At 48.5% G+C, this 27497-nt stretch overlaps 11 protein-coding genes across 11 annotated transcripts; 4 read left to right on the top strand and 7 right to left on the bottom strand.

Annotated features, from left to right (window-relative positions):
* Positions 1-864: 864 nt before the first annotated feature.
* On the bottom strand, positions 865-3348 carry TRV_03211 (uncharacterized protein; the record flags this gene model as incomplete). Its single annotated transcript, XM_003022644.1, has 6 exons — positions 865-1185; positions 1255-1322; positions 1391-2261; positions 2402-2731; positions 3069-3134; positions 3268-3348. The coding sequence occupies 6 exons, from the start codon at positions 3346-3348 to the stop codon at positions 865-867; spliced, it is 1737 nt and encodes a 578-aa protein (XP_003022690.1).
* TRV_03210 (uncharacterized protein) lies at positions 2759-3717 on the bottom strand (the record flags this gene model as incomplete). Its single annotated transcript, XM_003022643.1, has 4 exons — positions 2759-3043; positions 3069-3134; positions 3268-3360; positions 3553-3717. 4 exons carry the CDS (start codon positions 3715-3717, stop codon positions 2759-2761), a joined length of 609 nt encoding a protein of 202 aa, XP_003022689.1.
* A 122-nt stretch (positions 3718-3839) lies between these two features.
* TRV_03209 (uncharacterized protein) lies at positions 3840-4821 on the bottom strand (the record flags this gene model as incomplete). The annotated part of the gene is made up of 3 exons (XM_003022642.1): positions 3840-3935; positions 4048-4110; positions 4219-4821. 3 exons carry the CDS (start codon positions 4819-4821, stop codon positions 3840-3842), a joined length of 762 nt encoding a protein of 253 aa, XP_003022688.1.
* A 2980-nt stretch (positions 4822-7801) lies between these two features.
* TRV_03208 (metalloproteinase, putative) lies at positions 7802-9173 on the top strand (the record flags this gene model as incomplete). The annotated part of the gene is made up of 3 exons (XM_003022641.1): positions 7802-8045; positions 8103-8924; positions 9100-9173. The coding sequence occupies 3 exons, from the start codon at positions 7802-7804 to the stop codon at positions 9171-9173; spliced, it is 1140 nt and encodes a 379-aa protein (XP_003022687.1).
* Positions 9174-9905: 732 nt separating this feature from the next.
* On the bottom strand, positions 9906-12966 carry TRV_03207 (uncharacterized protein; the record flags this gene model as incomplete). The annotated part of the gene is made up of 8 exons (XM_003022640.1): positions 9906-10747; positions 10901-11021; positions 11093-11447; positions 11515-11645; positions 11699-11838; positions 11899-12381; positions 12440-12770; positions 12901-12966. The coding sequence occupies 8 exons, from the start codon at positions 12964-12966 to the stop codon at positions 9906-9908; spliced, it is 2469 nt and encodes an 822-aa protein (XP_003022686.1).
* Positions 12967-14122: 1156 nt separating this feature from the next.
* TRV_03206 (uncharacterized protein) lies at positions 14123-16029 on the top strand (the record flags this gene model as incomplete). The annotated part of the gene is made up of 3 exons (XM_003022639.1): positions 14123-14711; positions 14893-15652; positions 15717-16029. The coding sequence occupies 3 exons, from the start codon at positions 14123-14125 to the stop codon at positions 16027-16029; spliced, it is 1662 nt and encodes a 553-aa protein (XP_003022685.1).
* Positions 16030-16768: 739 nt separating this feature from the next.
* TRV_03205 (mitochondrial import receptor subunit tom22) lies at positions 16769-17480 on the bottom strand (the record flags this gene model as incomplete). The annotated part of the gene is made up of 3 exons (XM_003022638.1): positions 16769-16843; positions 16910-17184; positions 17369-17480. 3 exons carry the CDS (start codon positions 17478-17480, stop codon positions 16769-16771), a joined length of 462 nt encoding a protein of 153 aa, XP_003022684.1.
* A 459-nt stretch (positions 17481-17939) lies between these two features.
* TRV_03204 (uncharacterized protein) lies at positions 17940-18836 on the top strand (the record flags this gene model as incomplete). The annotated part of the gene is made up of 1 exon (XM_003022637.1): positions 17940-18836. The coding sequence occupies one exon, from the start codon at positions 17940-17942 to the stop codon at positions 18834-18836; it is 897 nt and encodes a 298-aa protein (XP_003022683.1).
* A 242-nt stretch (positions 18837-19078) lies between these two features.
* Positions 19079-20911, bottom strand: TRV_03203 (uncharacterized protein; the record flags this gene model as incomplete). The annotated part of the gene is made up of 2 exons (XM_003022636.1): positions 19079-20746; positions 20813-20911. 2 exons carry the CDS (start codon positions 20909-20911, stop codon positions 19079-19081), a joined length of 1767 nt encoding a protein of 588 aa, XP_003022682.1.
* A 274-nt stretch (positions 20912-21185) lies between these two features.
* Positions 21186-23518, bottom strand: TRV_03202 (acetoacetyl-CoA synthase; the record flags this gene model as incomplete). Its single annotated transcript, XM_003022635.1, has 2 exons — positions 21186-23078; positions 23273-23518. 2 exons carry the CDS (start codon positions 23516-23518, stop codon positions 21186-21188), a joined length of 2139 nt encoding a protein of 712 aa, XP_003022681.1.
* A 1394-nt stretch (positions 23519-24912) lies between these two features.
* Positions 24913-26895, top strand: TRV_03201 (serine palmitoyltransferase 1, putative; the record flags this gene model as incomplete). Its single annotated transcript, XM_003022634.1, has 1 exon — positions 24913-26895. One exon carries the CDS (start codon positions 24913-24915, stop codon positions 26893-26895), a length of 1983 nt encoding a protein of 660 aa, XP_003022680.1.
* Between the last annotated feature and the right edge of the window lie 602 nt (positions 26896-27497).

The following is a 27497-nucleotide window of genomic DNA, read 5'->3' as shown; positions in this document are numbered from 1 at the left end:
AAAAAAAAAAAAAAAAAATTAAAAAAAGAACACCGGGCTGTCGAATCACTTGGTAAAACGCTATGTGGTGGGCTCGTCCTATGATATGGTAGGACGCCTCTCCATTTGGCGGGAAGGCTTTTTCTATTTCTAACTACCGCAAGCAGTCGCGAATCGAGGGTCAGCGCAGCGGAGGGCTGCCACGGCCGCCTGCATGCCTCAAGTAGCGTTGCTGCAACTGCAACGGTCTGAACCCTCCTGTCGTCGATCGCAGCCGGTGCTCCTCGTCGTCGTCAGCGTCACCGTCGCTCGTCTTCTGGCGCTCTGCTTCGTGTGAAACAAGACAGTGGACGGCGGGAGGATGAGAAGAGAAGAAAAAGCAAACCGACTGACGTAACTGGCAGGATGCGCCGCCCGCGGCCTCGGCTGGGCGCCCACAGAGGCTGCACATGACATGCACGTGACTGCGGGCCCCCAGGGGGTGAAAGCGGGGGCTTCCGCTAGCACAGCCAATGGCAGGACAGGAACGGCTCTCGGCGCATAAGTAGCGCGTGAAGCGCCGAGTTTAGCGCCAGATGCGGGCCGTCTCTTTGTTCTAATTCTACTGTGAGCGAGAGAGGGGGGGGGAAGGGCTCTCCTCCCTGGGCAGCAAAAGGATAAAAGAGCATTCTGTTTTGCATTTCTGGTCTTCTAGTAGCAGATTTCCCTTTTTCCGCCCTTGGCGCGCAGACCGAACGATTTCTTTCTGCGCTCGTGAAAGTAGATTAAGAAAAATAGTTCCAGGTGCAAAGTACATGAAAAGGGCCACAGGCCGTATTAAGAAATACAATAGGCGACTAAAAAGACCTTCATCTGAAGAGAAGTTAACACACGGTCCGGGTTTGTCTAGTAACGGCCACCGGGTGGAGGTGCGCCGTATCCGCCCTGTGGGGGGTAACCCGGCCCGCCCTGGGGAGGGCCAGGCGGAGGACGACCGTAGCCGCCCTGCTGTGGTGGTTGCCCATAACCGCCTGGTGGTGGTGGCTGGTTGTAGCCGCCGCTGGGATATCCACCCTGCGGGGGAGGCTGCTGGCCATATCCGCCGTACTGTCCTTGCGGTGGTGCGTTGTACTGGCCCGGTGGTGGTGCTCCTCCAGGGGCCCGCTGGGTTTTCTCGTCCTTGGTGTCGTAGGATGAGTCAATGGCACCAAGCAACATCTTCGCAAGCTATTTTTAAGGATAAAAGTTAGCATTTTTTTTGAAAGCACTCGCATGACGCAGATGGGTATAACCTACCCAGAGCTCAGGGGTCAAGTCAACTGGTGGGTTGGCGCGAGACATCTCGTCCTGTTCAACCTCAAAGTCTTAAAGAAATTATTAGTATAGGTCTTCGAAAAGGGAGAATTTTACCGATAAGGAGTCAAGGACATACTGGAAGTACAGTCGACAAGTTCACCAATACCAGGCTCTTCGTCGAGCTTAGACAAGAACTCTCTGGCTTTCAGGTCATTGCCGACTTGAGCAAACTGGAAGGAGACAGCTCCACGACCATATCTTGGGTTAGACTGGAGCTCCTGGGTTGCATTGCGGATGGCATCGAACACAGCTCCCTGGGCTTCACCAGCAGGCTGACCGTCTGTGATCGTGATGACCAAGACTGGCTTTTTGAGCTGGCCAGCTCTGGCAGGAGCCAGGACGAGGGGCTCTAGAACCTTGTTCTTCAAGCTGGTTCCCATGGGGGTAAGACCCTTGAACTGCATGCGCTGCATAAGGGCCTCGACTTGTCCTTCATTATGGATGTTGTTACCCTGTTCATTGGAGTTCATGAAGCGAACCTGGATACCATCGTCGTCGAACAAAGAGGCGGCGTATGTGACGCGAGAAAGAATAAGCTTGAGGTCCTTTATACGTTCACCATTCTCCTCAAACTGCATAGAGCCGCTGTCGTCGATGTAGAGGATAACATCGAAGAGCGCAAGCTTGACAACATCTTGGCCAACCTCGCGGGGAACTCGCCAGGTGGCACAGAGCTGATCCACCTGGCCGCTGATTTTGCTCACTATCTGATCAAGAATAGGAGAGTTTGGCGGGTACATTCCTTGGAGATTCTTCTCGTTGATACAGCTTTGAAGGACCTGCTTGTAGGCTGCCTGCTGCTGTGGAGTTGGGGGAGCATTGAACTGCTGGCCTCCTTGTGGCCCTGGGGGGTAGCCAGGTGCACCGCCTTGGGGAGGGTAACCGGGGCCTCCCTGAGGAGGGTACCCAGGCTGACCTTGACGGAACTGGCCGGGTGGTCCTTGTCCCTACAAAAAGAAGAACGATGGTTAAGGTAATGAACACATTGAAATAAACCAGAAGATAAGGAAGAGAGCAAGGGAAGCGAGGACGCTAGAAAACGAGACTGAACAAAGGAAAAACACTCTAGAAGAGAAAAAAAACGAACGTATTGAGCCTGGTTGGGAGGGTATTGCTGCCCGTAGGCTGGTTGCTGCGGCGGTGCTCCATAGGGTTGGTGTTGTTGTTGTTGTTGTCCATAAGGCTGTTGCTGTTGTCCATATGGTGGCTGTTGCTGTCCATATGGTGGCTGTTGCTGTCCATATCCGGGCTGCTGGCCATAAGGCTGCGGCTGGCCATAGACAGGCTGCTGGCCATAGGCATTATGTTGTTGATGGGGCTGGGGAGATTGCTGCTGGTTCCTATAGTAAGGATTTGGAGTTCCGCTCTGCGGCGGAGGCGAGGCACTCCAAGGAGGAGCTTGAGGCTGAGGACTGGCCTGAGAGCATCTTCGCGTTAGGCACGATTATGGGAGTTCGGATTGATTGCTATGGTCATGAGCCAGGCCAGCAAAGGCCTTTTCTTTTGCAATTGGCTCGCGATCAAAAGCATAGTTATAGAGATTTGTTACTTGGTCCGAGAAACAAGCCATAGTTATGACGTCACAAGCAAACAGTGGAACAGGAACCAAAAGAAGCACAAAACGACAACGACAACAGAGAACAGGTGCAGATAGCGGGTGAAATAACGGCGGACAGAGGTTCTTTAATGCAATGTTGCCTGAAGAAAGCAGGAAGAGGAGGAGCAGGAGCTGTGTGTCAAACGGGGTCGCTTACTTGGGGTGGCGGAGGGCCGCCAGGGCCGCCAGGGCCGGGGTAGGCCTGGTACTGTTGCTGTCCGGGCTAGTAAACAGAAGAGAAGTCAGCCGGCGGTTTTCTCGTCAAGCACCAAGGAGAGAGAAAGAGGCTCAGAATTCGCTTCTGTATTCTCATGCTTCCTCCGGATATAACTACAGTAGACGGTGTATGAACATACGTATGCTGGGCCGCCGCCGCCGCCTGGAGGAGGGGGGCCGCCGGGATAGGAGGAGGGCGCGCCCTGGTTGGCAGCAGCCATTTTCGAGGCGAGCTACAAGGCAAGAGAGGCAAGCAGGCCGTCGGGTCAGTAAATAATCGCAAGAGACCGGGTAAATATGGATGAGATAACGGGCTGTTGTGATGCTGCTGAACGCTGGAGCCTTGGAGGGGTCGCATAGTTATATATGGCGGGGCATTCAAGTGGCGCAAACACACAGCACTCGGGGGCTGGAAGGGGACTTACACCCATGACTGAAGCCGACGATAAAGAGAAAAGTGAACGAGCTGCGAGTGCCAAAGAAGACGAGATGGCCGGAGACTCGATGGGCGGGTTGTTGTTGTTCTGGTGGTGGTGGTGACTGTTGGTGATGGAGGAAGACGAGGCAGCGCAGGGGGAGAAGTTAACCATCAACTAACACTAACATTAACTAACTAATTAACTAACTAGTTAGCGAGCGGAGCAAGGCGCAGGCTAGCCAGTAGGACAGAGTCACTAATAATAATAAGCAGCAAGCCGGGAAACAGGTCGAGTCAGCTACGGGAACTGCAGGCCTCAGCCACTCTGCTCTCGGCTCTGTCCTTGTCTGCATGAGCTGCTTCGTCTTCTTTTGCTGCAAGCTGCTTTAACTAGTTACACGGCCAAGGCACTAAAGACGGAGCCGCGAGGCTTTAGAAGTTGGCTGACATTCTGTGGTTATCGTGGTGTATGGAATAGTGGTAACTATATACAGGTACTAACATATATAGACAAGAAGATATGAAGAAAGCGCATCAAACCCGTGTACGCTGACTGGAGAACAGGCTGTCGACGGATGGGCCGGGCGTAGTCCAGATCACTCCTACGGCAAGTCAGTGCGAGTCCAGCTATTTATTTCGCATATCAAGAGAGACTCCCCTTGAGAGGACTTACCTTGGAGAACTCGACGACGTTGGAGGAAAAGTCCCCGTTCATCCCGCCGGAGAGGTCGAGATGGTGCGAGACGACCTCTGACTTGGGCTTGGTCCAGACGGTTTGCCAGAAGCCGCTGGCCTGGACCGAGTACTTGTGGCCGGAGGTGAGCTCGAGGTTGCTGAAGACGACGCTGGTCTCGGTTGACTGCTTGGGGCCCAGCTCGACAAGGTCGCGCTCGCGAGCCGGCATCTGACGACGGACCATCATGATGTTCTGTTCCACGTCCGTGTCGTCAGTGAGGTCGCGGATCGTGAAGACACCGAGCGAGGGTGCGAGCGTGTCGAAGACGGTGTTCCAGGTGAGGAGCGTTGCCTGGGAGTCGGCGGTGTTGGTGACGGTCACCTTGAGCTTGAGCTCTTCGTCCTTTGCCACGGTTTCACGGCCGGGACAGATGGAGATCTGGATGAAGGAGAGCTGGTCGTCCATGGCGGGCGATGAGCAGTCGGAGCAGTTCTCGGTGAAGGGCGTCCACGGCGACCTGGTGGTGAGATAGACGATCAGGGCAAAGGCAAAGATGCCAAATATACTTGCCCGGTGAACGAGGTTTCCGACGGTGGGCATGAAAACCACGAGCGTTTGTTCTTCTTATTCTTCTTATTCTTCCAGTTGTTGGTGCTGATGATGAAGTTACGAGGTTGAGCGAACTACTCGGAGGTTGTTGACGCTGACGTTGATGTTTCGACTCCACGATGATGTCAAACCGCTAACTAGTTAAACTACAGGGGAAGACTGCAACGACGCTCCGTCATGACACTGACAACAAACAGACAGCCGAGAGAAGCCAGCCACACTAGCAGTAAGTTCGCTAAGGACGGCAGGCATCGAGGTGGCAGACATCCCAGCACGACCGAAAACTCTCCCAGGACATCCCATCTCTCTGAGCCATGCAAGCCCGAACGGAGCCCTGCAACAAGGGGGTGGTTGATTCAACGACAGCAATCCGGTCAAATGATAAGCCACATAACAGACCGCTCGGTGGTCCCAGTGTGGACCGCAAACCACTTCACCGGCTTGACCCTGCCTTGACTTTTCTTCCTCTGATTCGAAGAAAGGGCAGAGGGCTTCCGGGCTTAAGTATGTGTGGGCCGCGTATCAGAGGGTGAAACAAGTTGACAACGCCTTACTCCGGCCCCTGGGTAGGATTAATTTTATATCCGGATACTCCATCTTCCGCCTTTTTTTCGCTGCCCGCTCTGCCATTATTACTTGCGAAATGGCGAGTTGACGCGGATGAGAGGCTGTGCAGAGCGGTGGCGGAGGACCAGCCACGGTCATGACGGAGTCTGTGAGCTATAAACGAATACCCCATATAGTTCATTGGCGGCGTCTCCTCAGATGGCGCTATTTTGGCCCTCAGAAGCGCCTAAATACGGATACCACCATGATGGCTTTGGGGTAGAGAGAAGCAAGTTGCCCCTCGGACAAAAAAAAAAGACAGTATTCCTGTTCGGAGATTTCTCTTCTCCGTGCATAAGGATATATGCAAAGCACGGCAGGCATGACATGGAGAAGGGCTAAAGTACTTACGTCAACGAACCTTGCAGCAGAGGCAATTTCATTTTGTTTCACCGGTTAGAGTGGGCTGATATACGTGTCATACCTGCTACCGTTCCTGCTCTTCAGGTAGTGGAAAGTTTTCTTGTGAAGATCTCCCGCCCAAAAGAGATGTGCAGAGTGAAAATATGCTCGACATGATCTTCAACCAATTCACTCGGTTGATGCCGTTGATGGAACTCTCCATGACTGCTGCTGTATAGTTGTTTGATCTACCCGTCTTGGTGAAGAGCTTAGCCATGGGTTCCTCGCAGCGCTCGACTGCACTCCCTCAGGAGCAAAATAATACAAGCCTTGCGGAAGCTCAAACAAGCGTCAGGTCATTCTCACTTAGTGGATCAATTTTGCATGGCTTGCCTGAGGAAATGAAATGCGGACTAGGCAACAACAGTTCACCCATTTTTGTGGGCGGCATAATAATGTCAAGCGTGCTAATAGTTACCCTTTGGCAACATTGAACCGCTAAGACGTAACAAGTCTACACTACATTGGATATCCGCAAAGATGGTATTTTGCGCTACCAGTGACCTAGTTAACTTGAATGCAGACTTGGACGATTTGGCGCGAGGGAAATAGAGCCGCACTAAGAAGAAAGTCAGGGTAAACTGTCATCATTAAAATTCTCCTTTCACCCGATATTATGCCTCCTCCACCTCACTGCACCGTCAGGGAAAACAGCGAGGAAGAGAAACGCTAGCGTCTGAAGCAACCAGATCTTGCGCGGTGGTCAAGAAGAGGCAAGCTTCCTCTCTCCATATTTAATTTTGGTTGCTTCCTCTTTGGCGTCTACGACGGAGGATGCTCATTAGTCAGTCATAGGACTGACCATTGGGGATTGGGTACGAGCTCCGTCCGCATCAAAGAGATCATCGGTGCTTCATATTACAGTTCCTGTTCCAGGGTTGGCCGGACAAACTGAAGGGGTACGCAAGAAAAAATTTCTAGAGGGAAAATAACGAGCGTACGGAGTTCTCCGTATGGAGCAGTTGTCCTTCATGGAAAATGCAGGATGTTAGAGTGTGAAGTCAAGCTTATGCCTAAAGAGGGGGGCCATGTTTGCCTGCCGCTTGAGTTTTGACGTCTATACCATCAGGTAGGCAAGTTGCCTCTTGAACCCTCGACAAGTGCCACACTTGATGACTCTGGACGTGTGGTGCCAGCGTCTCCTTAAACGGTCAGGTCAGTCTCTATTATTGTGTTTGGCATCTATGGAGATCAGTATCGAATCCGCCTTATGATGCACCCCCAATTGAGCTTTTCATTCGCTGCGGATATTTACATCGACACCTCCGACTGAGATCTCTCCATCGGACCCCGATTTTCTCAATACCCGGACAACGAGACTTGGCGAGCCTATTTTGTATCTTTGCATTTGGCTCTAGGTGGATTTATCCGTCTAAGGTATACCTTAATAATAGACACGCTGAAAGGCTTGTCTTCTTTGGCTTGCTTCCTGCATGTTATTATTATACGCCAAATCCTACTTAATAAGATTGGCCAGATAGAATTCTCCGTGGAGCTTAAGGGGTCTCTCCATAGCCTTCAGATGGAGTGTCCTTCTATGATTTGATGGCTCCTGCTTAGGTTCCATGAACCCCCTTAATCCACTATATCCAGCCAAGCACAGGACTCAGGCCTTAAGATGCTCCTCGCGGCAGAGCTAGCGATTCTGGCTCCATAAACATTGCTCGCGCCAAAGGATGATGACTTTGATATTGTTCATCTCCTAAGGAGGGACCGCTCGAGAGGCAATATATAAGATCATCATCGAACGAAGCTGGTGAACTCTTTTCTACCTCAAGAGCAGGCTTTTATTATCTCAAACAAAACAGTCCAAACTCATAGTTCCTAGAGAACTAGTACACTCCTTTGTCTTTCCTTTTTCAAACATACATATTTTTTCTTTCTTACTCTCGTTTTTTTTGACCCAATCCTTTTTGATCTAACTCATTCTTTGATCGAAGTCATTCTTTTACAAATTGCAACAATGAAATTCTTCACGGCACTCGCTGCGGTTGGTGCCCTCCTGGCGCCAGCCCTCGCTCTCCCAACCCCGGCATCTGAGGAGGCATCACACAACCAAACTCTTAGTGTCAGGCTCGTTCCCGCTGGCCACACCATGGTCAGGGCTATTGTCACCAACAATGGGGAGCGTCCTTTGCACCTATTGAGTTTCAACACCATTTTGGATGAGGACCCAACCAGCAAGGTTGAGGTATTCCACGAGAGTGGTAAGATAGGCGTTGAATTTTATACAGACTAGGCTGTGTTATACTGACTACTCATAGGTGACGAGGCCGAGTTCCTTGGCATGCTGCCCCGTTACGACTTGAGCGATCTGACTGAGGATCTCTTTACTCGTCTGGCCCCCAAAGATAGTGTGGAACACCTCTTCGACATTGCCACAGTCCACGACTTGAAGTGGGATGGCAAGTACACACTCGCTGCTCGTGGCGCCATTCCTGTTGCCGAGGATGGGGGAACAACTATCATAGACCACGTTTACTACGAATCCAACGAGCTTGACATGGAGATCGACGCCCGCAAGGCTGCCATGGTCCCCAGAGCGTTCGACGACTACTTTTCCAAGAGCCTCGACAAGCGACGGCCCCTCGATATTTGTAATCCGAGGAAGGAGAGGGACCTGAGGGCCGCCCTTGAGGGCGCTCAACAGGTTGCCAAAGAAGCTGCAGCCGCTGCTCAAAACAACACAGAGAAAGTCTTTGAGTTTTTCCGCGCCAGAGATCCTGGAACCAGGAAGGAGGTTTCCCAGCATCTTAGCTCAATTTCCAGAGCGGCCACTAAGGACGGTAGCTCTGTTACGTGGTTCTGCTCCGATGGTCCTGGCCGATGCGGTCCCAGAACCATTGCCTACACCTTTCCAGCTAAGAATGAGGTTCACCCCTGCCCCCTCTTTTGGCAAATGCCCCACGTCAACAATAAGTGCCATCGTCAGGATCGTGTTGGGACCGTAATCCACGAAGGAGCCCATAATCCAAGTGTTGTCACACCATACTGCAAGGACCTTGGATACGGTTACAATCGTGCAACTGGACTCACTTCCCAGAGAGCCAAGAGAAATGCCGACAACTACGCTCTCTTCGCCATGGGTAAGTTTCCTCTTTATCGCCCTTCGAGATGCTTGTGCTCTGGACTAATTTTGACTCATAGCTATCCACCTCAAGTGTTAAACGTAACTGCCAGCCGGCAAATTACCACTTTCCAAGTTTTCTTGAGGGAAATATCCCTATTCTTGTCCAATCTTTTCATTCTCGGTTGGTTTAGCGAGACAGCTGGTTTTCTGTCTCCTTCACCTGTTTGTTGCTCTTCCTTTCATATACATATTTGCGAGCTTTTAAAAACAAAGATGTATTACATAGGACAATTGAACTTTCGATGTTCTATATATATTTTTATGAAATTGTATCGTGTGTTCATTCCCTGTGCTGGGAAGTAGTTCCAAGCATTTGTCTTCCCTAGCAAAATTGACATGTAATTGATGAGGGTCGATTTTTTGAAGCATAATTATATTGTTTTATTATATTAGGGGATCTGCATAATTTCGGATTAACCTAACACTATTAAAGACCGCATGGTTTTGGGTCGACCGGAACATAACCTTGGGAATATCTGGACCACTGCTTCTTACTTGCACGAGCTACTACTTCTCCTCCTGTGGCTCATTTTCGAGTTGCCTAAAGATGGGGATGTCAGGATAAACAAGGTCGGGCAAACAGGCCAAATTAAGAAAAATGAATTACATATTAACAAAGCGGGGATAGCCCGAATTACTACTAAATAATTACCAATCGCAGGCTTTCAATGTCTCTCACCAAAGCTGCCTCAAAGTTCGATCCAGGTACCTGAAAATAAGATCTTCAGGCACTTGAAACCTCCTCCCCTAAAGCCTGGTTGGAACCGAAATTCACATTGGTATCATTCGAACAAAATCAACAGAACATAAAAACTCAAATCAAGAGGAAAAACATAGGAAAAACATAGGAAAACATAGGAGAGTAGATGGTATTAGTAATGGTGACGGGTAATCGATATATCACGCGCCACGTCTTTGATAGGAGTGTTTTAGTTGTTTAAACTGGAGCGTTGGTTCCAGGAATGGTCATCAAACCGTCGGCAAGGCCAGTCATCTTGGAGGGCATGACATGAGTAGGCTCTGCCATAGACGTTGATGGTCCCATGGACTGAGCGACAGGCAAGTTCTGTCGCTGCATTCCACTCATACCACGGTTTCTGTATTTCCGTTTGACAGCATCAAGTCGCGGAAGTCCGGTCGAGGGAGCAGCCGAGCCAATACCAAACACAGGAGATTCCCATCTTTCACCCCTTGCGGCAAGATCCCTATATTCCGTTGCCTTGGCAGATATGCCACTGGGGAGAACGACGTCTTTGAATATAGAATCGTATTGACTGATGCAGACGTTCACCTTGGTGTCTCTGGGAGGCTTTTGCTTCTTCTTGGCCTCGGCCTCTTGTTTGCGGGCCTTCATCTGCGACTTGAGCGCGTTGCTGTAATGAGTATATGCATTGCTCTTCTCGTCGGGATCGTTCCGTGACAACTCCATGGTACGCTGAGCTTCCTGGTGGACCTGATAAGCGAACTTATCTGCCTTGCTGAAGTATTGTCGAATTTGCAGCTCCAGGACCTTTTGGATGGCAGGTCGAACCACTGACAAAAGCAGGGGTTTGAACAAGGTAAAGAGGACCTTGTGCTTAGATTTCTTCAGCCTGATATCCAGGTTCTTGATGTTGACAACGACCTTATCAGCCTTGATGAAATGTTGTTTATCCTTGCTCTGCGCTGAAGAGCCCATGATCTTAAAGCTGAATCCGTCGCCGCCCAAGAAGATATCCATCACACCTGTATCTGAGACGTGTGGGAAGCCCTTCTTCTTTTTGATGTAGTAGCTTACATCTAAACAAAAGCTGTTAGTGAGCTAGCTCTACAAAAGCATAAATGGATTGTTTACCTCTCCAATCGGTCTGGATTCCAGTGGCAGAAATCATGGCCTATAATTACCAAAGGTTAGAAGCTAGGCAAATATTAAATGAGCGACTATAACAATACTTGCCTTATTGTCATTGTGATTGCCAATCTTCTTTCTACCCCATCTCCAATAATTGTCACTGCTGAATTCCATGATATTGGGCATCAGGTTATCGCATTGAACAGCTAAGTTTTCAATAACCTGTTGAACCAGGTTAGTAAACGTTATTAAAAAAGAACCTCATCAGTATTATTGAATTCAAGTATACATACCACATCAATCATTGGATCGGATACTTCAATTCGAGGGAGAGGAATATAAGAAAGATTCGCCAAGGTTCCTGGAAGGACTGTATTGGCAAAGTCTTTCAACAGATTCTTCTGGAAAACAATATTTCCACTAGCATCATGGCCGAGATGATCGAAGAATTTCTTCATGGATTGGCCGAACTCCTTGTTCAATGGATCTTCATCGAACTGGTTTGCTAGGAATTTCCCTTCCTCTACGACTTCATCGGTGTCCTTCTTGTAGCGTTTGGTGAGTAAAAAGCGTCCCTCATCATACAACCTGTTCCACTCTGCAGTAGATTCGTCACGCAACACGAAGCCCTGCTCTTTGAGACATTTCCTATAGTCATGTTAACTCATATTTCTTCATAGTGAATCCCCAAGGGAGCCCTTTAAGAGATATATACCTGATGAATGTATCCACGTTTCGGAACCAGTCTCTTAGTCGAGGATCGCTTTCCGCATTTTTGTAGAATTTCTTGATGGCATCAAACAGGTCATCAGTCGAGGTAGAGTTTGCAAATCGTTCGATTACAGTCTTGAGCCGCGTCAGTGAATCTTTATGTTCGGTGAGATATCCTATTAACATACTTTCAGGTTAGAATCTAATTTCCGAGTATCCGATTGATCTCTTGCACCTTTCAGCGTTCCTGCCCCCTGTTTGGATAGGCTCTTAGAGCGTCGGGCGTATCCCTCGGCGATCGACAAGAGAGTCTCGATAGCTTCTTGATCTATATAGTAAGTTAGACGGCTGTTGGCAACCCAAATATAGAGTTAACCTTGAAACTTACAGTCAGCGTGTCCTTGAATTTCAACAATCATCTTCTTAATACGCCAAATTGTCTGCTCTCTCCGCTCTCGAGGCATTTTTTCAGCAAGGAATCTTTTGGTCCGCTCGGCTGCTTCCTTTGAACGTTGCTTGGCGGTCGTAGTAGCCTGATCTTTGAGCTCTGCGGTATCAGCGGTGCCTGAAGTGCCAGCCTGCTGGCTGGTGGTAACACCATCAACTCCATTGACCCCGTTGACTCCATTAGCCCCATTGGTGGTATGAGAGCCATTGACTGTATCAACATTTGCTTGGGTCTTTTCTGATTTCTCTTTCTTGAACCGTGATTTAAGGGCATCCTTTGATAGGTTGGGGGACTCATGCCACATGTTTTCGTCGGCAGGCCTGTCAATCTGGGCTAAGTCCTCCTCTGATGGCTTCAAGGCCCCGGCAGCTTTCTGGGCAGAATCACTAGCCATGTCCCGTACCAAGATGGTTGCATCTTTCACTGCATCAGGCGACCATGTTAGCGACTGCAAACATCGTGGAGCGATTTCCGAACTTACAAAGCTTCCTGAATTGGCCGTTGGTGATGAGCAAAGTCCCGAGAGTCTTGAGGCCAGCTGCGGTTTGCTGAGCATTTTGTTTCGCGGCAGCTTTTTCACCAGAAGTATCAGGGCCTTGAATATCTCCCGGGCCTTTGAAGTTTGTTGCATCCCAGATGAACTCTTGGATCATATTGCCATCGTTCTTGACGAGGACAAGATTTCTCGCGCTGATTATTACATGGCGTAAATCTTCAATAATCTGTCGAGTTTCAGTTGAAAGTTCAGATGATGGATTGGCCAAGGACTTCGTAGCAAGAAGGCTGTTTAAAGCAACATCGATTTGCTTGTTCTATATTGAAAGTGATTAGCAACACGGAACCATAAAGAGTAATGCTTGAAAAGGAGTTGAATTTAGGGCCATACCGAAGGAACTTTGCCATTGGCAAAAGCTAATCGAGTCGGTGTCTATGTTAGCAAACTGTTGCTTCATTCAGGTATATACCCTCGATCGATATTGCGAGGAGGCCAACCTGAATAGATTCCATAATACTGAAGCTTTTCGTTGATTTCCTATTAAAGACATATTAGATTCTCCTTCATCAAGTGTCGCAAAGCGATCTTTCGACGTACCCTGTCTCTTACCTCCGGGTTCACCGGAGTGTTCACTACTGCTTTGTTACTAGGCATGGCGAGAGGCTAGTAACAGTGCATCTAGCGAGAATTGTTAGACGAGGAATAGTAGAATTCTCTGCAGCACCAATATATTATGTATTAGGCAACAAGAATGAAAAACTGTGGTTAAAATCCAATCGACGCACCCAAGTCCGGAAAAGACGTCTTTTAAAGACGGTCAAAGGGAAAAGAATTACACCAGGGATGAACTTATCAATTGACTGCGCACCTTAGGGGGCAAGCTAAATCCACTATTCCCGATACGTTGTCGATACGAAGAGATTATCGAGGAGAAGGGAATGCACGGGAGGTGGATATATCCCTGATCTCGGTCCTCCCTTGACGTCATGACTTTGCCGTTCCATCCTGGCCGTAATTTCAGCTATGTTTTCGCCTTCGGATTGCCATCTAGCCACGGAGGTAACGTTTCACGGACAGATCAACATCAACAATCCTGTTTGGGTGGCCAATAATCGCCAATGGCGCTGGGGATTATCCTTGTGGAACTTGTTTTCACCCCCGTCTGCATATATTGTTTTGTTGCAAGCTGTCGATACTTCTCCACTATGATGGCGTTGCAAGCCTTGGTGCTGGAAGCTGCTGGGGTTACGTCATGGCGCCATGTAAGGTTCGCTCACTCCTGACAGCCGAATAAGGAGCTTCCGGGAGCTTTCATACCACTTATTTTTCAAGGAGATTCCTGAATTTTCCGAGCAAACTGACGATGCGATGAAAGCTGCCGTTGAAGGCTCAAGGCTCATCGAGAATCTGAAGTAGGAAGAAGACGACGACGCTTACATAATGATAATAGTATCTAATAATAGCGCTCTGTTCTCCGTACGGTATTATGTAATTGATCGGCAGGAGATTAGGTAAGCGGCATCTCATGCGCCAGTCAAGGAAAGCAAAGGCTCACGTGCTTTCGTGGGATGAGACGCGCGCGTAGCGAGGAGCTTCTCGCTACAGGTGACAATCACGATACCCTGGTTACCAGATATCCGACATCATATTTGCCGCACTGCTCTCACAATGGGCAGGACCGGCAGGGCCAGGCCGTCTCGGAAACGGCAAACCACCCTATCGTTTGCTCCTGTCAGTTCGTTACCTCCGACTGGGGAGCCAAGTCGTGTGCGATCTCAGAATCTTCACTCGGAGAAGTCATCACCAAAGGGGGAGAATGCTGCTACTACGCCCCGGACAATACCAGAAGAACAGTCTATCTTCGTCTCATCTGACGAAGATCCTATTCGCCCTCCTTCTAGCATTAAGCCAAAGACAAGGAAGCGAACAAACCCGGACATGAATAAATCTAGCTCTGGGGAGAGTGATGAGATTGTGTCCCCTACGAAGCGTAGAAGGACAACTGTACAGGTTGTTATTCCTCAAGCACCGGTCACCCGTGACCAGGTCAAAATAAAACACTATTCTGAATCAGACTCTGATATAATTCACTCCTCCCCACTCAGGCAACGGAGGCTTGCCTTAAAGGCCCGTGCCAAAAGAGTCAGAGGCCCTGATGAAAAGGACCCAGTGCCTGATGGATTTGTACAAAAGAGCGGTAAACTGCAACAGCATGAAATTGATCTGGAGGAAGACCTTGAAATACTTCGCCCTTCTAGTAAGAAAGCCCCCCTGCTAAGAAGTATATGTCAGGGATATGCGCAAGTGGATTTTTTTTTTTTCTGGTTCAGTTCCTTCTGCAAATATGCTAAGTACTCCTTTACGTTTGCTGGCACATTCTAATGATCCCTTAGACGTAATTGAGAGCCGGACAAGGGGCACGCCTAGTATTTCAACAGCCAAAGCAGAACGCCAACGGCAACTGGAACTTCTTAAACGTCGGCGTGCTGGAGATAAATCAAAAATGACAGAGAGAAACGAAAAAGGTTCCAACGATAACAATCCCGATAGCCCAGACGAATCGGAAGATAATGAGGACTCCGAAGATACTACCTCATCGGAAGATTCACAAATGGACGTTGATAGTGATGTGGAACCTGCCCTTCCTGAGGATCTCGATCAATACGATGCTGATTTTGTTTTGGAGGATGACGAAGGCGAATTGGGTGTCCCAGCTGACGAGATTGAGGTTCCATTTGAATTTACTAGGCATCGATACAAAAGACTGAAGGATCATTTTAGGGACGTTGTTGAATGGATGGTTCACAACAAAATTAATCCTGCCTTTCGTCGAGATGATGCCGTTTATGAAATGGCATTTAGAAAAGTGAAGGATGAAGTGACGGGTTTGGCAGGCTCTCAGTTTGTATCGTCAGTCTGGAATAAGGGGTTTATAGGCTCTCTCAAAGCAAGGCCGCGGATCGTGGTCCTCCCTTATCCAATTACAGAGGGTCACCCATGTGATGCATGCAATAGATCAAAACACCCGGCATCCTATGATATCCGATTTGATGGGCCTCCATACATTCAGGAGACACTGGAGTCTATTGTTGGAGATGATAGCAGTGAAGACCAGGCCTCTGATACTATGGAGCGTGAAAACGTCGACTGCGAGGGAAACGTGATACCCAATGAGAACACACATTTTTATCTTGGAAGGTGAGCCAAAGCTGTCCCGTATATTGACTGCTATTAGCATTTTTAATTTCTCATGCTTTGATAGACACTGTAAATCAAAAGCATCCATGGCCCATACTCTAATCCATTGGCGCTACCACCTCAATGAATGGGTGGTTGGCTACTTGGAGAGAATTGGTATTCTTGAGAACAGTGGAATCCTAAAAAGGGAGCATTGGAGTCAGAAAAAGCGGACAAAATATGCCAATGAGGTTGTCGATGCTATGGTTCAGGCAGGAGAGGTCGACAGGCTCTGGAGAGACTTCAACCTCAACTTGAAGACTGCACGAGCTTCAACTGTAGGCTATTCCCCTTTCCCTTGCTTTTCCGCGTTCTTGAACACGCTGACTCCTGTATAGACATCATCTCGATATTAGCTGTATACTTAGTCCAGGTGTGGGAGCAGAATCGAGTTTTCCGTCGCCTGGAATTTACTCAGGTACGGATGCTGACACTTGCAGCGAGATAATTGGTTTGCATCTCAGATCCATGAATAAGCCCTTCATAGATGCTGCTTATGGGTAGCTCAACTAATGATGAAATGACGTTTTATCTTTCAAGGTTGCCCCTACAGCCACAGGGAATAAAATAAAATATAACCAAAATGTCTTCATTTTCATGGCTAACGAATGAGAATACAATCACAGTTGATACATAATTCTCATGGTTATAAAATACACGACAGAAAGGAAAATGGATACTAGATACCAATTGTAAAGTACATGTGTAAATATTAAAGGAGAAGAGAAAATCAGCAAAAGGTGTCGTCAAAAGTAACAAAACAAATGGGAAGACATGGACGGTGTTCAATCCTTGACCGCGAAAATAAAAATCCCAAAACCAAGTAAGATTTTTTTTGGGTCACTTCCTCACATGCATTTGTAGCCACCCACTACCATGAACCCAGCCCATGTCACATTTTCAGTAGTTGCAGTCCCCTAGTAGATATCAATATTGCATGATTCATGTGTACAATATTGACACACTAATTGATACAAAGCCAAGTCAATAGTGATTTTTGTCCACTAGACACGCCAGGACTGTAACATGTTGTTATTCGCACTAGCCTGCGTAGCTCATCTCGAATTTTCGTGTGGATTATAAGGCAGGTTTTCCCTCCACAGCAATCGAATCAGGGGCAGTAAGAGCGCTTGTAGCACCAGGAGTCAACATCTATGGAAAAATCAGATTAGCCATTGCATAATGATTCAGGGCTAGGTCAAGGGAGCAAACGCGTACCTCATTGGCTCCTTTGATCATTCCTTGCTCCCTTTCCATCTGCACGTATTGTTGCTCTTCAGCTAATGCAAGAGCCCATGGAACACCGAGCAAGAATGCACTCGTGCTTACAATCCACAAAGCGGATCCACCGAAGGAAATGGTTGATTTTGCAAAGGAAGAGAAGGAAGAGAAAGCATTGCTGATCTTGTATCTGGACTGGGCTGGGATAATGTCTTGTAAAGCGCAAATTCTTTCATACAGCGTTTCGTTGTCGAGATTGTCATCAAATGAATCTGTAGAAATCTCGGATTCTAGTGTGAAACAGTTCAAAATTAGTAAATGTTGTTTTTATATTCAGCAGATGTATTTTCCCTGAAGGCAAATGAGCGTTGCGATGTATCCTCGCAATGCATTAAATGTCGGCACCATAGAAAACCATGACGATTGATAAAGGGATAAAAGAAGATAAGAACATACCAGTATCGGTGTAATCCTCATCCTCGTCGTCACTCAATAACAAGGCATCAGACTTGGTTGACGTAGGCTTTTCCTTGAAATGTTCATCTTCGACTTCGGTGAGCTTGACCATTGTGACGGATTGAAGCGGAGGGTGAATATGAAGTAAACGAAGATGTATAAAATAAATCTCAGCTTTGGGGTTCGTTCCAAGGAGCAAGATGCAATGTTGGTTTGGTAGAAGGCTTTTATGGCTGGTCTTTGATTCTTTTTCATGGATGTCGAGAGCGAAGTTCGTCCAAACTTTTCTTGTTGGAGCCAAATTATGTAATCAATATTTTAGATGTCGTTGATCAGCTTCAAGATAAGCTCGGGCGCGCTTCACTGCACCTCACGAGAAGAAGCATTTATTAAACATGAATCGAGCTTCATCTTGGAACTATTGGGATAAGTTAGAGTCCTGTTCTTGTTCCTGTCTGCTTTTGCCTAAAGCTGAAGTTGTCACTTATATTGGACTAAACTGCTGTTTTCTCTGATTATCACGGAGCCCTTACTCTTTTTTCCACAACCACCTCCAAAAAGACAAGAAATTATGGCCACACAAACAACAGAATCTGAGCCGATAGAGCATACCATCCCTTTCCCAGAGCCGACTGTAATACCTCCTCGAAGCAAGCATACCCATACCCTCATACTTCTTCACGGTCGCGGCGGGGTTGGCCGTGTGTTCGGGGCAGAAATAATCACAACAGTATTATCTGCTCCAAGCTCCGATAATACCCTGCCCAAGCGCTTCCCGGGCCTTAAATTTATATTCCCGTCTGCAAAGACGACGCATTCAGCCCAATGGGACCTATATCTTCCTCAATGGTTTGACCGCGGTCCAATTGGCTCTCCAGCCAAGGAGCATAATGATTTGCTTTACGGAGGACTAAGAGAATCGACAAGGTACCTGCGAACAATAATTAAATCCGAAGCGGAACTCGTTGGTGCAAAAAACGTCATTATCGGAGGTCTGAGCCAAGGTTGTGCGCAGGCACTTCATGTTCTACTCAGTTATGCAAACGACGAGCATCTTCCCTTGGGTGGGCTGGTGGGTATGAGTGGATGGCTACCGTTCAAAGAACAAATCGCCGACTTCATCCCAAGAGACCAAGAGGAACAAGAAGTAGGGAATGAAGAATCAAGGCGTGCGGGAGCCTTGCAAGCCATGAATTTTGTTTGCCAGTCAGTTTTAGATTTACCTCCTATTACGGCAGAAGCAGCTACAGCTGCTCTATCTACTCCAATCTGGCTGGCTCATGGCAATATGGACAAGACCGTCACGCCAAATCTAGGAGAGGCTGCCGCGCAAACGCTCGAAAAGCTTGGTTGGGATGTAACATGGATGCTTTATGATGAGCTTGAACACTGGTTCGCTCCGATGGAGCTAGAAGATATGGCTATTTTCTTGAGTACAAGAGTTGATATCCCAGAGTCAGGGCAGTAGGATTAATACCTGCGCTCCAGATTTATGAGTGTAATGAGAAGGGTACAGTAGCTAGCTAACCTACATTGATAACGTTTTAAAGCGTTTATGTCAAGCCTTGAGTATATAGATATTTATTCATAATGCTAGTATTACACCATCCGACCTATCTTAATAATACACAATTCTCTAATTCCAAAAACGTAGAAGCGATTGATCTGGTATCCATTTGAGCATCGCTTTCAAATATACCTCAGTCGTGATCATGCTCGGCCTAAACCCCATTTGGCTATTCTTTGTTGAATCTCAGTCCACTGTAAGGGTGCAAGTTTAGTGCCTTCCATTTCACCTTCCTGGATGACAACGGTAGGCCGACCGGTACCTTGGCCGCGGTTTTGTACTAAGCCACCGAATACCTGCTTAGCAACGCGTCGTAGGTCGTCGACTGTGAGGGCTTCGATTTTCTTGCACATCTCTTGGACCCCAATCTTGCGGCCGTGAACTTGGACTTGTCGTCCCAGGTCTTCAAGTTCCACCATACGTGATTCCAAGTTCATCAGCAATGATGAGCGAAGCTGATTCTTAGCACGATTAACTTCTTGTATCTGGAGGCCAGAGTAACCAGAGTCAAGTGTGAGAGCCTGAAGTTCTCGGCACATAACTTCGAGCATGTTAGCTATGCTATTAGGCACGCATGAGGCTGATATTCCGAATAGGCCGCTATCCGTATAGCTGAGATTGAAGGCCATGCAGCTTTCTACCCAACCGTGTTGGTTCAGCACATTGGTATAAAGCCGCGAATACATTCCTTTACCGGGGCCACCAGCTGAGAATGATCCACCACCGCCAAGAAGGGTTTGAAGAGTTGCTAGAGCGTATATATCTGGAGAAGATATGGGGAGGGCTTCAAATGCCAGATGAATATGGCTGAGGCGAGGCATAGCCGGGTTTGCTGGAGGAGGAATGCGTGGGAGAGACATGAAGCCTCCGGTGTAGTATGAAGGCCTGCTGACATCGATCAAATCTGTCTGGAGAAGAGACGGGTTAAGTGGGGACACTGTTGCATGGTTTGGCGCCGAGGTAGATAGGTTTTTGAAGAATGGAACTCTGGAGAGGAGACCTGGGGAAGAAGGAGAGGAAGGAGGTGTCAATGAAGGCGAATGTGGTGCTGAGGAATCTGGGGACTCTGTAGGGGTGGTGGACGAAGGCGAGAAGGCTGGAAATGTCGGTACCTCCTCTTCACCGTGGGTAGATGATGTCTCTGATCCGAATTGGGCTAGAAGCGGTGACCTCTGGTTCTTCATGTCGCCGAAATACTGCTCTGTCATCCTCACAGCATCTGTGTGAGAGACGCCCGCGAAGGCAACAACCATTTTATTCGGGTTAAAAAAAGCTGTCCTGTACTTATCCACAGTCACCTTGGTGATCTGCCCTAGCCTCTCCCGTGGGCAAAGCAAGGGATTTCCCAGAGTATTGTCCTTATAAGCAGCCATATTCACCAATTCAGGCAATATCATCTCCGGCTTTGCCCAAAGCTCTGTGATTTCGTATTCTGCAACTGCTAATTGCTGAGAAACCTCATCTTCTGTGATTAGAGGGTCTCGGATTGTTTCCGCTAATAAGCCAAGGGTTGTAGGGACAGTCGAATTGAAGCTGGCGGATTGGTACATAAGGGATTCTCGTGACGAGGCACATTGTATGTTTCCCCCGAGGCTCTCTAGAGATTCAAGCATTTGGTCTGCATTGCGTTTCGATGTTGATTTGAACGCGAGCCTATCGACAATATGGCTGACACCACGGAGCTCATTGTTTTCGTATCTCGATCCGGCGTCAATGTAGACACCAACGCCGGCAAAAGGCCCCGGAAGAGATTCGGTAGCAACACGTAGACCGTTGCTGAGAGTGGTTATCTGGTCCAGTTCAACAGGATCCTATAGCATACCCATGTGTTAAAAAAAGATGTGTTCCTTCAGGTTATAATATTTAGCGATGGATACCTTGTTCTCTGGTTGTCGAACAGTTGCAAAACTTCTAGGGGCAAGACGGAGTATGGAAGGCTTCCTGGACCTGCCTGCTCTGAGAGCCAGTCGATGCATAGCGAAAGGCGAACTGCTTTTCCTCTGTCTGTATGTTGTTGGGTAGTGGTCCCGGGAATGTAGGAGACGATTGAACAACTGTTTTTTTTTTTGGATGTTGCTGGATCAGATAAAAACTGAGGGCTTGGCATCGGCTTAACCGCCAGCTAGCGTCACTCTCTTAAAGTTATCATGATGAACTCGGGAGACATAAACACATCATAATTTTGATATTAATAAAACCGGAAGCGGTATGTATATACCCGTCTAATCTAGGACAAACTAAAAGGAAAATCTAATGTTCATTAGACCATTTGCGGTACCAGTCCAGGCAAGCGGCATTGGCAACACTGGCACCAGTCTTGATGTTCAACCCACAGAGAATCTGTTTGACTGCATTCTCAACTTTCTTGCCGTTAGATGTGACCGGGATCTCAGGGCATGAGTCGACTATGGCTGGAACATGTCTGGCACTCAGCTCCTTGCGGATAGCGGCTTGTATGCGCGTAATAAGATCCTGTGAAATGGCTTTTGGCTCTTCAACAATAACAGGCGTTGAGGTGCCGGAGGCCGCTGGTGTTGTACCCATTAATTTCACGAATAATACGACGGTTTCATCTGTTTCGATACCTTCGCGTCTCCGACCGATACAGAGGGAGTCTTCAATCTCATCTGCGAAATGCTTGAGTATGACATTGTAGATCTCTGCGCTTCCGAAACGGACACCAGCAGGCTTTAACACCCCATCGCTCCGTCCCAGCATCGCCAATCCACCAGTCTTGGGGTTTATACGGACAAAGTCACCATGATGCCATATTTTAGGGCCAAAGGTGTCAAAATAGCTTGCTCGGTACTTCTCAGCGCCAACTGGACCCGGAGGCCAGAACATGACTGGCTGAGATGGGAAGGGTTTAAGACAAACGAGATCTCCGGCCTCACCGGATACACCAATGTCGTTTCCGGCGTAGTCAAAGACAGAGACTGCCATTCCAAGGCCACGGCACTGAATTTCACCCCTTGTGACGGGGAGGATGGGGCAGCAGGCACCAAAGAGGGAGATAATGTCTGTTCCTCCAGTTATGGAGCCAAGCATTATGTCCGGGTGGATTGAAGAATAAACAAAGTCAAATGTGGACGGAGCGAGGGAAGATCCAGTGCTGAAAATAGCTCGCAAGCTCTTAAGTGTTACAGGCCGGAAGGGGTGCTCCCTGGGGTTAAGGGAGTTTTGTTCTAGAACAGAGAGGTACTTTGCAGAAGTTCCAAAATGGGTGATCTGGAGTTCATCGATCAGACGAGGCATGGCCATGTCACCTTTGCCGTTTTCGGAGTCAAGTGGGCGGAAGGGAGATCCATCGTAAAGAACTATACTAGTGCCGCTAGCGAGGCCAGAAACAAGCCAATGCCACATCATCCATGTGGTGGTTGTGAAATAGAACAGGCGGTCACCGGGCCGCATGTCGCAGTGAAGGACATGTTCTTTCTTATGTTGTATCAAGGTCCCAATTGCTCCATGAACAATAGGTTTTGGTGCACCGGTCGTGCCAGAGGAGTAGAGAATATAGACAGGGTGGTCGGGGGGGAGGTACTTGAAAGTCAATGGCTTTGATATAGCTTCTGCAGAGGAGAGGAAGTCCTGCAAAGCCACACTCTTTCCCTTGGGAGGACTGGCAGCCGGGATCTCAAACGGATAGTCCTTCACGGCGTCGATGACAACAACCATGTCCAAACACTCCAAATTGGCTGTCACCTCTGTAACCTTTGACTGAGTCGGGTGAACTTTGCCGTTGTAGGCAGCTCCATTATCCACAAAGAGCACTTTGGGCTCGATCTGTCTCAATCTCTCTAAGACAGCATGGACGCCAGTATCTGTCGACACACCACTCCACAATGCGCCGAGTGAGGTGGCCGCCAGCATGGCGACCAGGGTGTTGGCATGATTGCCTACAAATCCGGCAACGCGGTCTCCCTCTAAGACACCGACAGCCTCTAAAGCAAGTGCACAGACACGTACTCTCTCGCGGAGGTCCTTCCACGAGATGCTTTCACGGGTAGTTTCTGTTGCAGATATGATGGCAATATCATCTTCGTTGGGGTTGCAGGCCGGGAAGAGTAAGTTCTCTGCGAAGTTGAGCAACGAGCCCTGGAAGAACGACGGCCGAGGGAACAACGGCGCGTTTTCATCGAATACCTAGCAGTCAATGTCAGCTTCTCTTCTCTCCTTTATCTTGCTTTTCTTTTCTTTTCTTTCTTTTTTTCTCCCAGCATAGCGGGGTAGAATGCGCCGACATTATGAATGTCCGCTCAACAGCAGGGAAAAAAAAAGAGATTGTACACAGAGAAATTGGCTCTCATCCTGCAAGTTCTCAGGGAGCAGATACTTACGGTGTCGTAAGTCTTGTGCGCCTTGACCCCGGTGTAATGCCATATTTCCTCCCAGAAAAGGGCCGGGCTGCGGATACTCCATTCGCGCAAATCATCATAGTTCTGCAGCGAGAGACCGTGTCTCTGAATTATGCGGTTCTTGAATTGATAGACCTGCGTAGATTCAGGAATTGACGGACGCCAGAGCTCCTTCGGTTCCATCAAATGGCCATTGCCGTTGGTCTCAGGTTGATCCATGAACGGCATCACGATAACAAGGGGGTGGAAGATAACAACGATAAGCCGGGGGCCCGGTATCGAACTTGTTTGCTAATCAGCTAGAACAAACGTCAGCTTCGGCTTAGAACCAGAGACACGAGCGAGATGTCCATACCTTTTATATATATATGCCCTTCAAGTGTATTCTCCGTGCTTCATATGCCGGGTACAAGCCTCCCTTGCACGGCGTTCCCAACACTTTCCAGGGTCTCGCAAATAAGTTTTCAGGTTGCCTGCTTTAAAATATCCGACGCAGGGAAAGTGAAAATCCCTGGCCGCCCTGACGGCCGCCCGCGCACCGAGCTTAGCTAAGCAGCCGCGGACCTAAAAGCGCCAATGAAAGCGGCCCAAAAGGGGAATGACAGCGGGAGGCAAACCAAGCAAACTTCCGCATCGGGCCAGGTACCGTTTTATTGGCTTATGTCATTAGGGTTCTTACAAGAGCGGTACGGAAGTTACGAGACACTCGCTGATCTCTGCCGCTTTTCTCGGGTTGCTATTGGATAGGCATGCTCTTTGACTTACAGCTGCTGTCACGCTCTGTATCAGGCCGCCCAAAAAAAGGGTGTAACTTTCGTAAAAGTAACGATAAGATAAACGCGCAAAATTTCAATAATCTAATACGCCACGGAACGGGAAAAATACAAATTATACGCACCCTTTGGCAGGCAGCAAAGGCAAAATTAAAATTACGAACCCTTCTTTTACGCTCGCCCGTACTTTTCCCATCCTTCGCTTTGCCCCCTTTTGGGGAACTCCCAGTTTATAAAACAACGACCGTCGACTTCAGCCCGAGCAACACCACACATATCAACGACTCTTCAGCTCGCTCTGCTTGTATTCAGGCACCGCTGGCTGCGAGGGCGCTTTTGCAGCTCGCGTGTAGCTGGTTTTAAAGGCATTGAGAGGGTCTCACGGGCCACAGCTGAAACTGCTTCTCTGGGTCGTCTGGCGAGCTAGGTCGTTAGTTAATCCCGGCCCGCTCGGAGCCTCCTGAACGTCGGGTGAGTCCTGGCCTTATTATATTTATTATCAGTCGAAAACCCTGGAGAGCCCAGCAAACAATTCTACCTGCAAGTCCCTTTGGACTAGATTTCTTTCGTCCCTTTTTGCCGCCCGACTGTTGCTGACTCTTTGAACGCTCTTTCCAGGCCTACGGAGTACTCAGTGTCATACTGTCCATCGCCGTTGCCCATACCCAAGGCTGGGTTGCACAGTGATAAAACCTCCGTTGAAAAGACAAAGAGGCTAGCAGGAAGAGAATCCAAATAAAAGCACACCTCGTTGTCCGGCTACTCTTTTCCTCGTCCCAGCAAATATTCCCTCATCTCGACCTAGGAACCTTTAAGCTCACTGGCCTACATCGCATACGCCACTTTGAGATGCCGCGTCAACCTACAGACCTTCCTTCAGCAAACCTATCCGATCTACCTCCGTTTCCTCCCACTGCCGGGAGAGACGGCCCCATTCCTACACGACCTACGGCCTCGAAACCAAGCAGATTCAGTCAGCTCTTTTCTTCCTCTCCTAGGCCCCCAAAGGCCGCCTCGACCGAGCAACCTGTATCACAGTCCTTACCTATGATCTCTGTATCCGGTGCTACCGCGGACGGTAACACCATGGATTCCGCTCCTAAGACTATCTTTCAGCCACCTTCCACCGAGGATGCTCGCCGTATAGCCAGGCAGCATGCCCAATTCGGTCCTCTCGGCCACCCTTCTCATAGATATGTCTCCAAGCATTATGGAGGTCAATTCCCTGAACCAGTCATGGACGAACCTCCATACTACTACCTCCTCACAACTTACATCAGTTACCTAATCTTAATAGCATTTGGACATGTGCGTGATTTCTTCGGAAAGCGGTTCCAGAGCGAGAATTACCGACACCTGAAACCACAAAACGGCTACGCGGCCCTGAATAGTGATTTTGACAACTTCTATGTGCGTCGTTTGAAGTTGAGAATCAACGATTGCTTTGAACGACCTGTCACTGGCGTGCCTGGAAGGTTTATCACTCTGATTGACCGTGTCAGTGATGACCAGAACCGCCATTTTCGCTTCACCGGCACCTATACTGATACTCTGAACATGAGCTCGTACAACTATCTCGGCTTTGCGCAGTCTGAAGGCCCTTGTGCGGACGCGGTCGAAGAAACCATCAGAAAATACGGAATTAGCTCTGTCAGCACCAGAAGCGAAGTTGGCACCCAGGACCTTCACCTTGAAGTTGAAGATCTCGTTGCTAAGTTCGTTGGCAAGGAGGCTACTATGGTTTTCTCTATGGGATTCGGAACCAATGCAAGCATTTTTTCTGCACTTGTATCAAAGGGCTGCTTGATCATTTCGGATGAGTTGAACCATGCCTCGATCCGATTCGGTACTAGATTGTCTGGCGCTTCTATCACAACCTTCAAGCACAACGACGTCAGAGCCCTCGAGAAGCGACTGCGGGAGGCAATCTCTCAAGGTCAGCCCCGAACACACCGACCATGGAAGAAGATCCTTGTGGTAGTCGAGGGTCTCTACTCGATGGAAGGCTCCTTGTGCAACCTTCCCGGGATACTTGCTCTAAAGAAGAAGTACAAGTTCAATCTCTTCATCGATGAAGCCCACTCCATTGGTGCCATTGGCCCCCGGGGACGCGGAATTTGCGATTTCTTCGGCATTGATACCAAGCACGTCGATATCCTCATGGGAACCCTGACCAAATCATTCGGTGCAAATGGAGGATACATAGCCGCCGACAAGGTTATCATCGACAAGCTTCGAGCTACCAACCCTGCTGTCTTCTATGGTGAGGCCCCAACACCGCCAGTCCTTGCTCAGATCTCTTCCTCTCTGAGAATCATCACTGGAGAGCTTATCCCTGGTCAAGGTGAAGAACGACTTCAGCGATTGGCTTTCAACTCGCGTTATCTCCGCCTGGGGTTGAAACGACTCGGTTTCATCGTCTACGGAAATGATGATTCCCCTGTAATTCCGCTTCTGCTCTTCAATCCCGCCAAAATGCCCGCGTTCTCACACGAGATGTTAAAGCGCAAGATCTCGGTTGTCATTGTTGGGTATCCTGCTACGCCACTTGTCTCTTCCCGTGCCAGATTCTGTGTCTCTGCCGCCCACACCAAGGATGATCTCGACCGACTGCTCGCCGCATGTGATGAGATCGGGAACATTCTGCAGCTTAAGTTCTCCAGCGGCGTTGCTGGGGGCGCCCTTCCACCTCCCGACGGCATGACTCCAGAAATGGAAGCCGAATGGTACCGTCAGCAAGCAGCCTCTTCCAAGGAACCCACTCCTCCACGGTGGAGGTACGAAGATGTCATCGCTAGAGGTGTCCAGGATACCAAGCGTCCATTACGATAGATGCTGTGGTCTCTACTTCGCCACTGCTCAGAGTAGCAGTCGTGTTGAGGTGGAATCCCCTGCATTGCATCGCATTGCGTGTACAGATATCCAGCTCCTTTTTTTCTGATGGCGTTGGCTGCATTTGCTTTGGTTGGTATAGCTTGCACTACAGCTTGGTCTCCTGGTTCTTTTTTCTTTACCCTCTTTCTTTAACCTGGAGACATTTACTATTTCCCCCATCCCTGGTTTCTCCCAGGATGGCTTGTCACTCTTAATGTGCATACAAAACTGACCCTTTTAAATACGCGTTCTCTGTGTACATTCAACCCCTTATCTACTTGCTTTCCTTTAGCATCTACGCCTTGTGAATATCCAAGAAAAGCAAAATAATATAGAGGAGGGAGATGCAAAGACGAGGCATACCATGTCTGTCTATCAACCTAGCCTGGTCCTGCTTGTTCTGGTTGTGGCAAACCAGTCCTATGTGGTATGCAAAGGGCTTTCTATGTATAATGTGTGATTTGATTTAATTGCTTGGAATGTGTCTATGAGTTGAGTGGGCGTGTGGGTGCATGGTGACAGCATACATTAATATTAATAGACCTATACTTTAATGATAT

Source organism: Trichophyton verrucosum, assembly GCF_000151505.1.
Source record: "Trichophyton verrucosum HKI 0517 chromosome Unknown contig00272_1.f1.exp, whole genome shotgun sequence".
NCBI lineage: Eukaryota > Fungi > Ascomycota > Eurotiomycetes > Onygenales > Arthrodermataceae > Trichophyton > Trichophyton verrucosum.
This window is presented reverse-complemented; position numbering and strand designations above follow the sequence as displayed.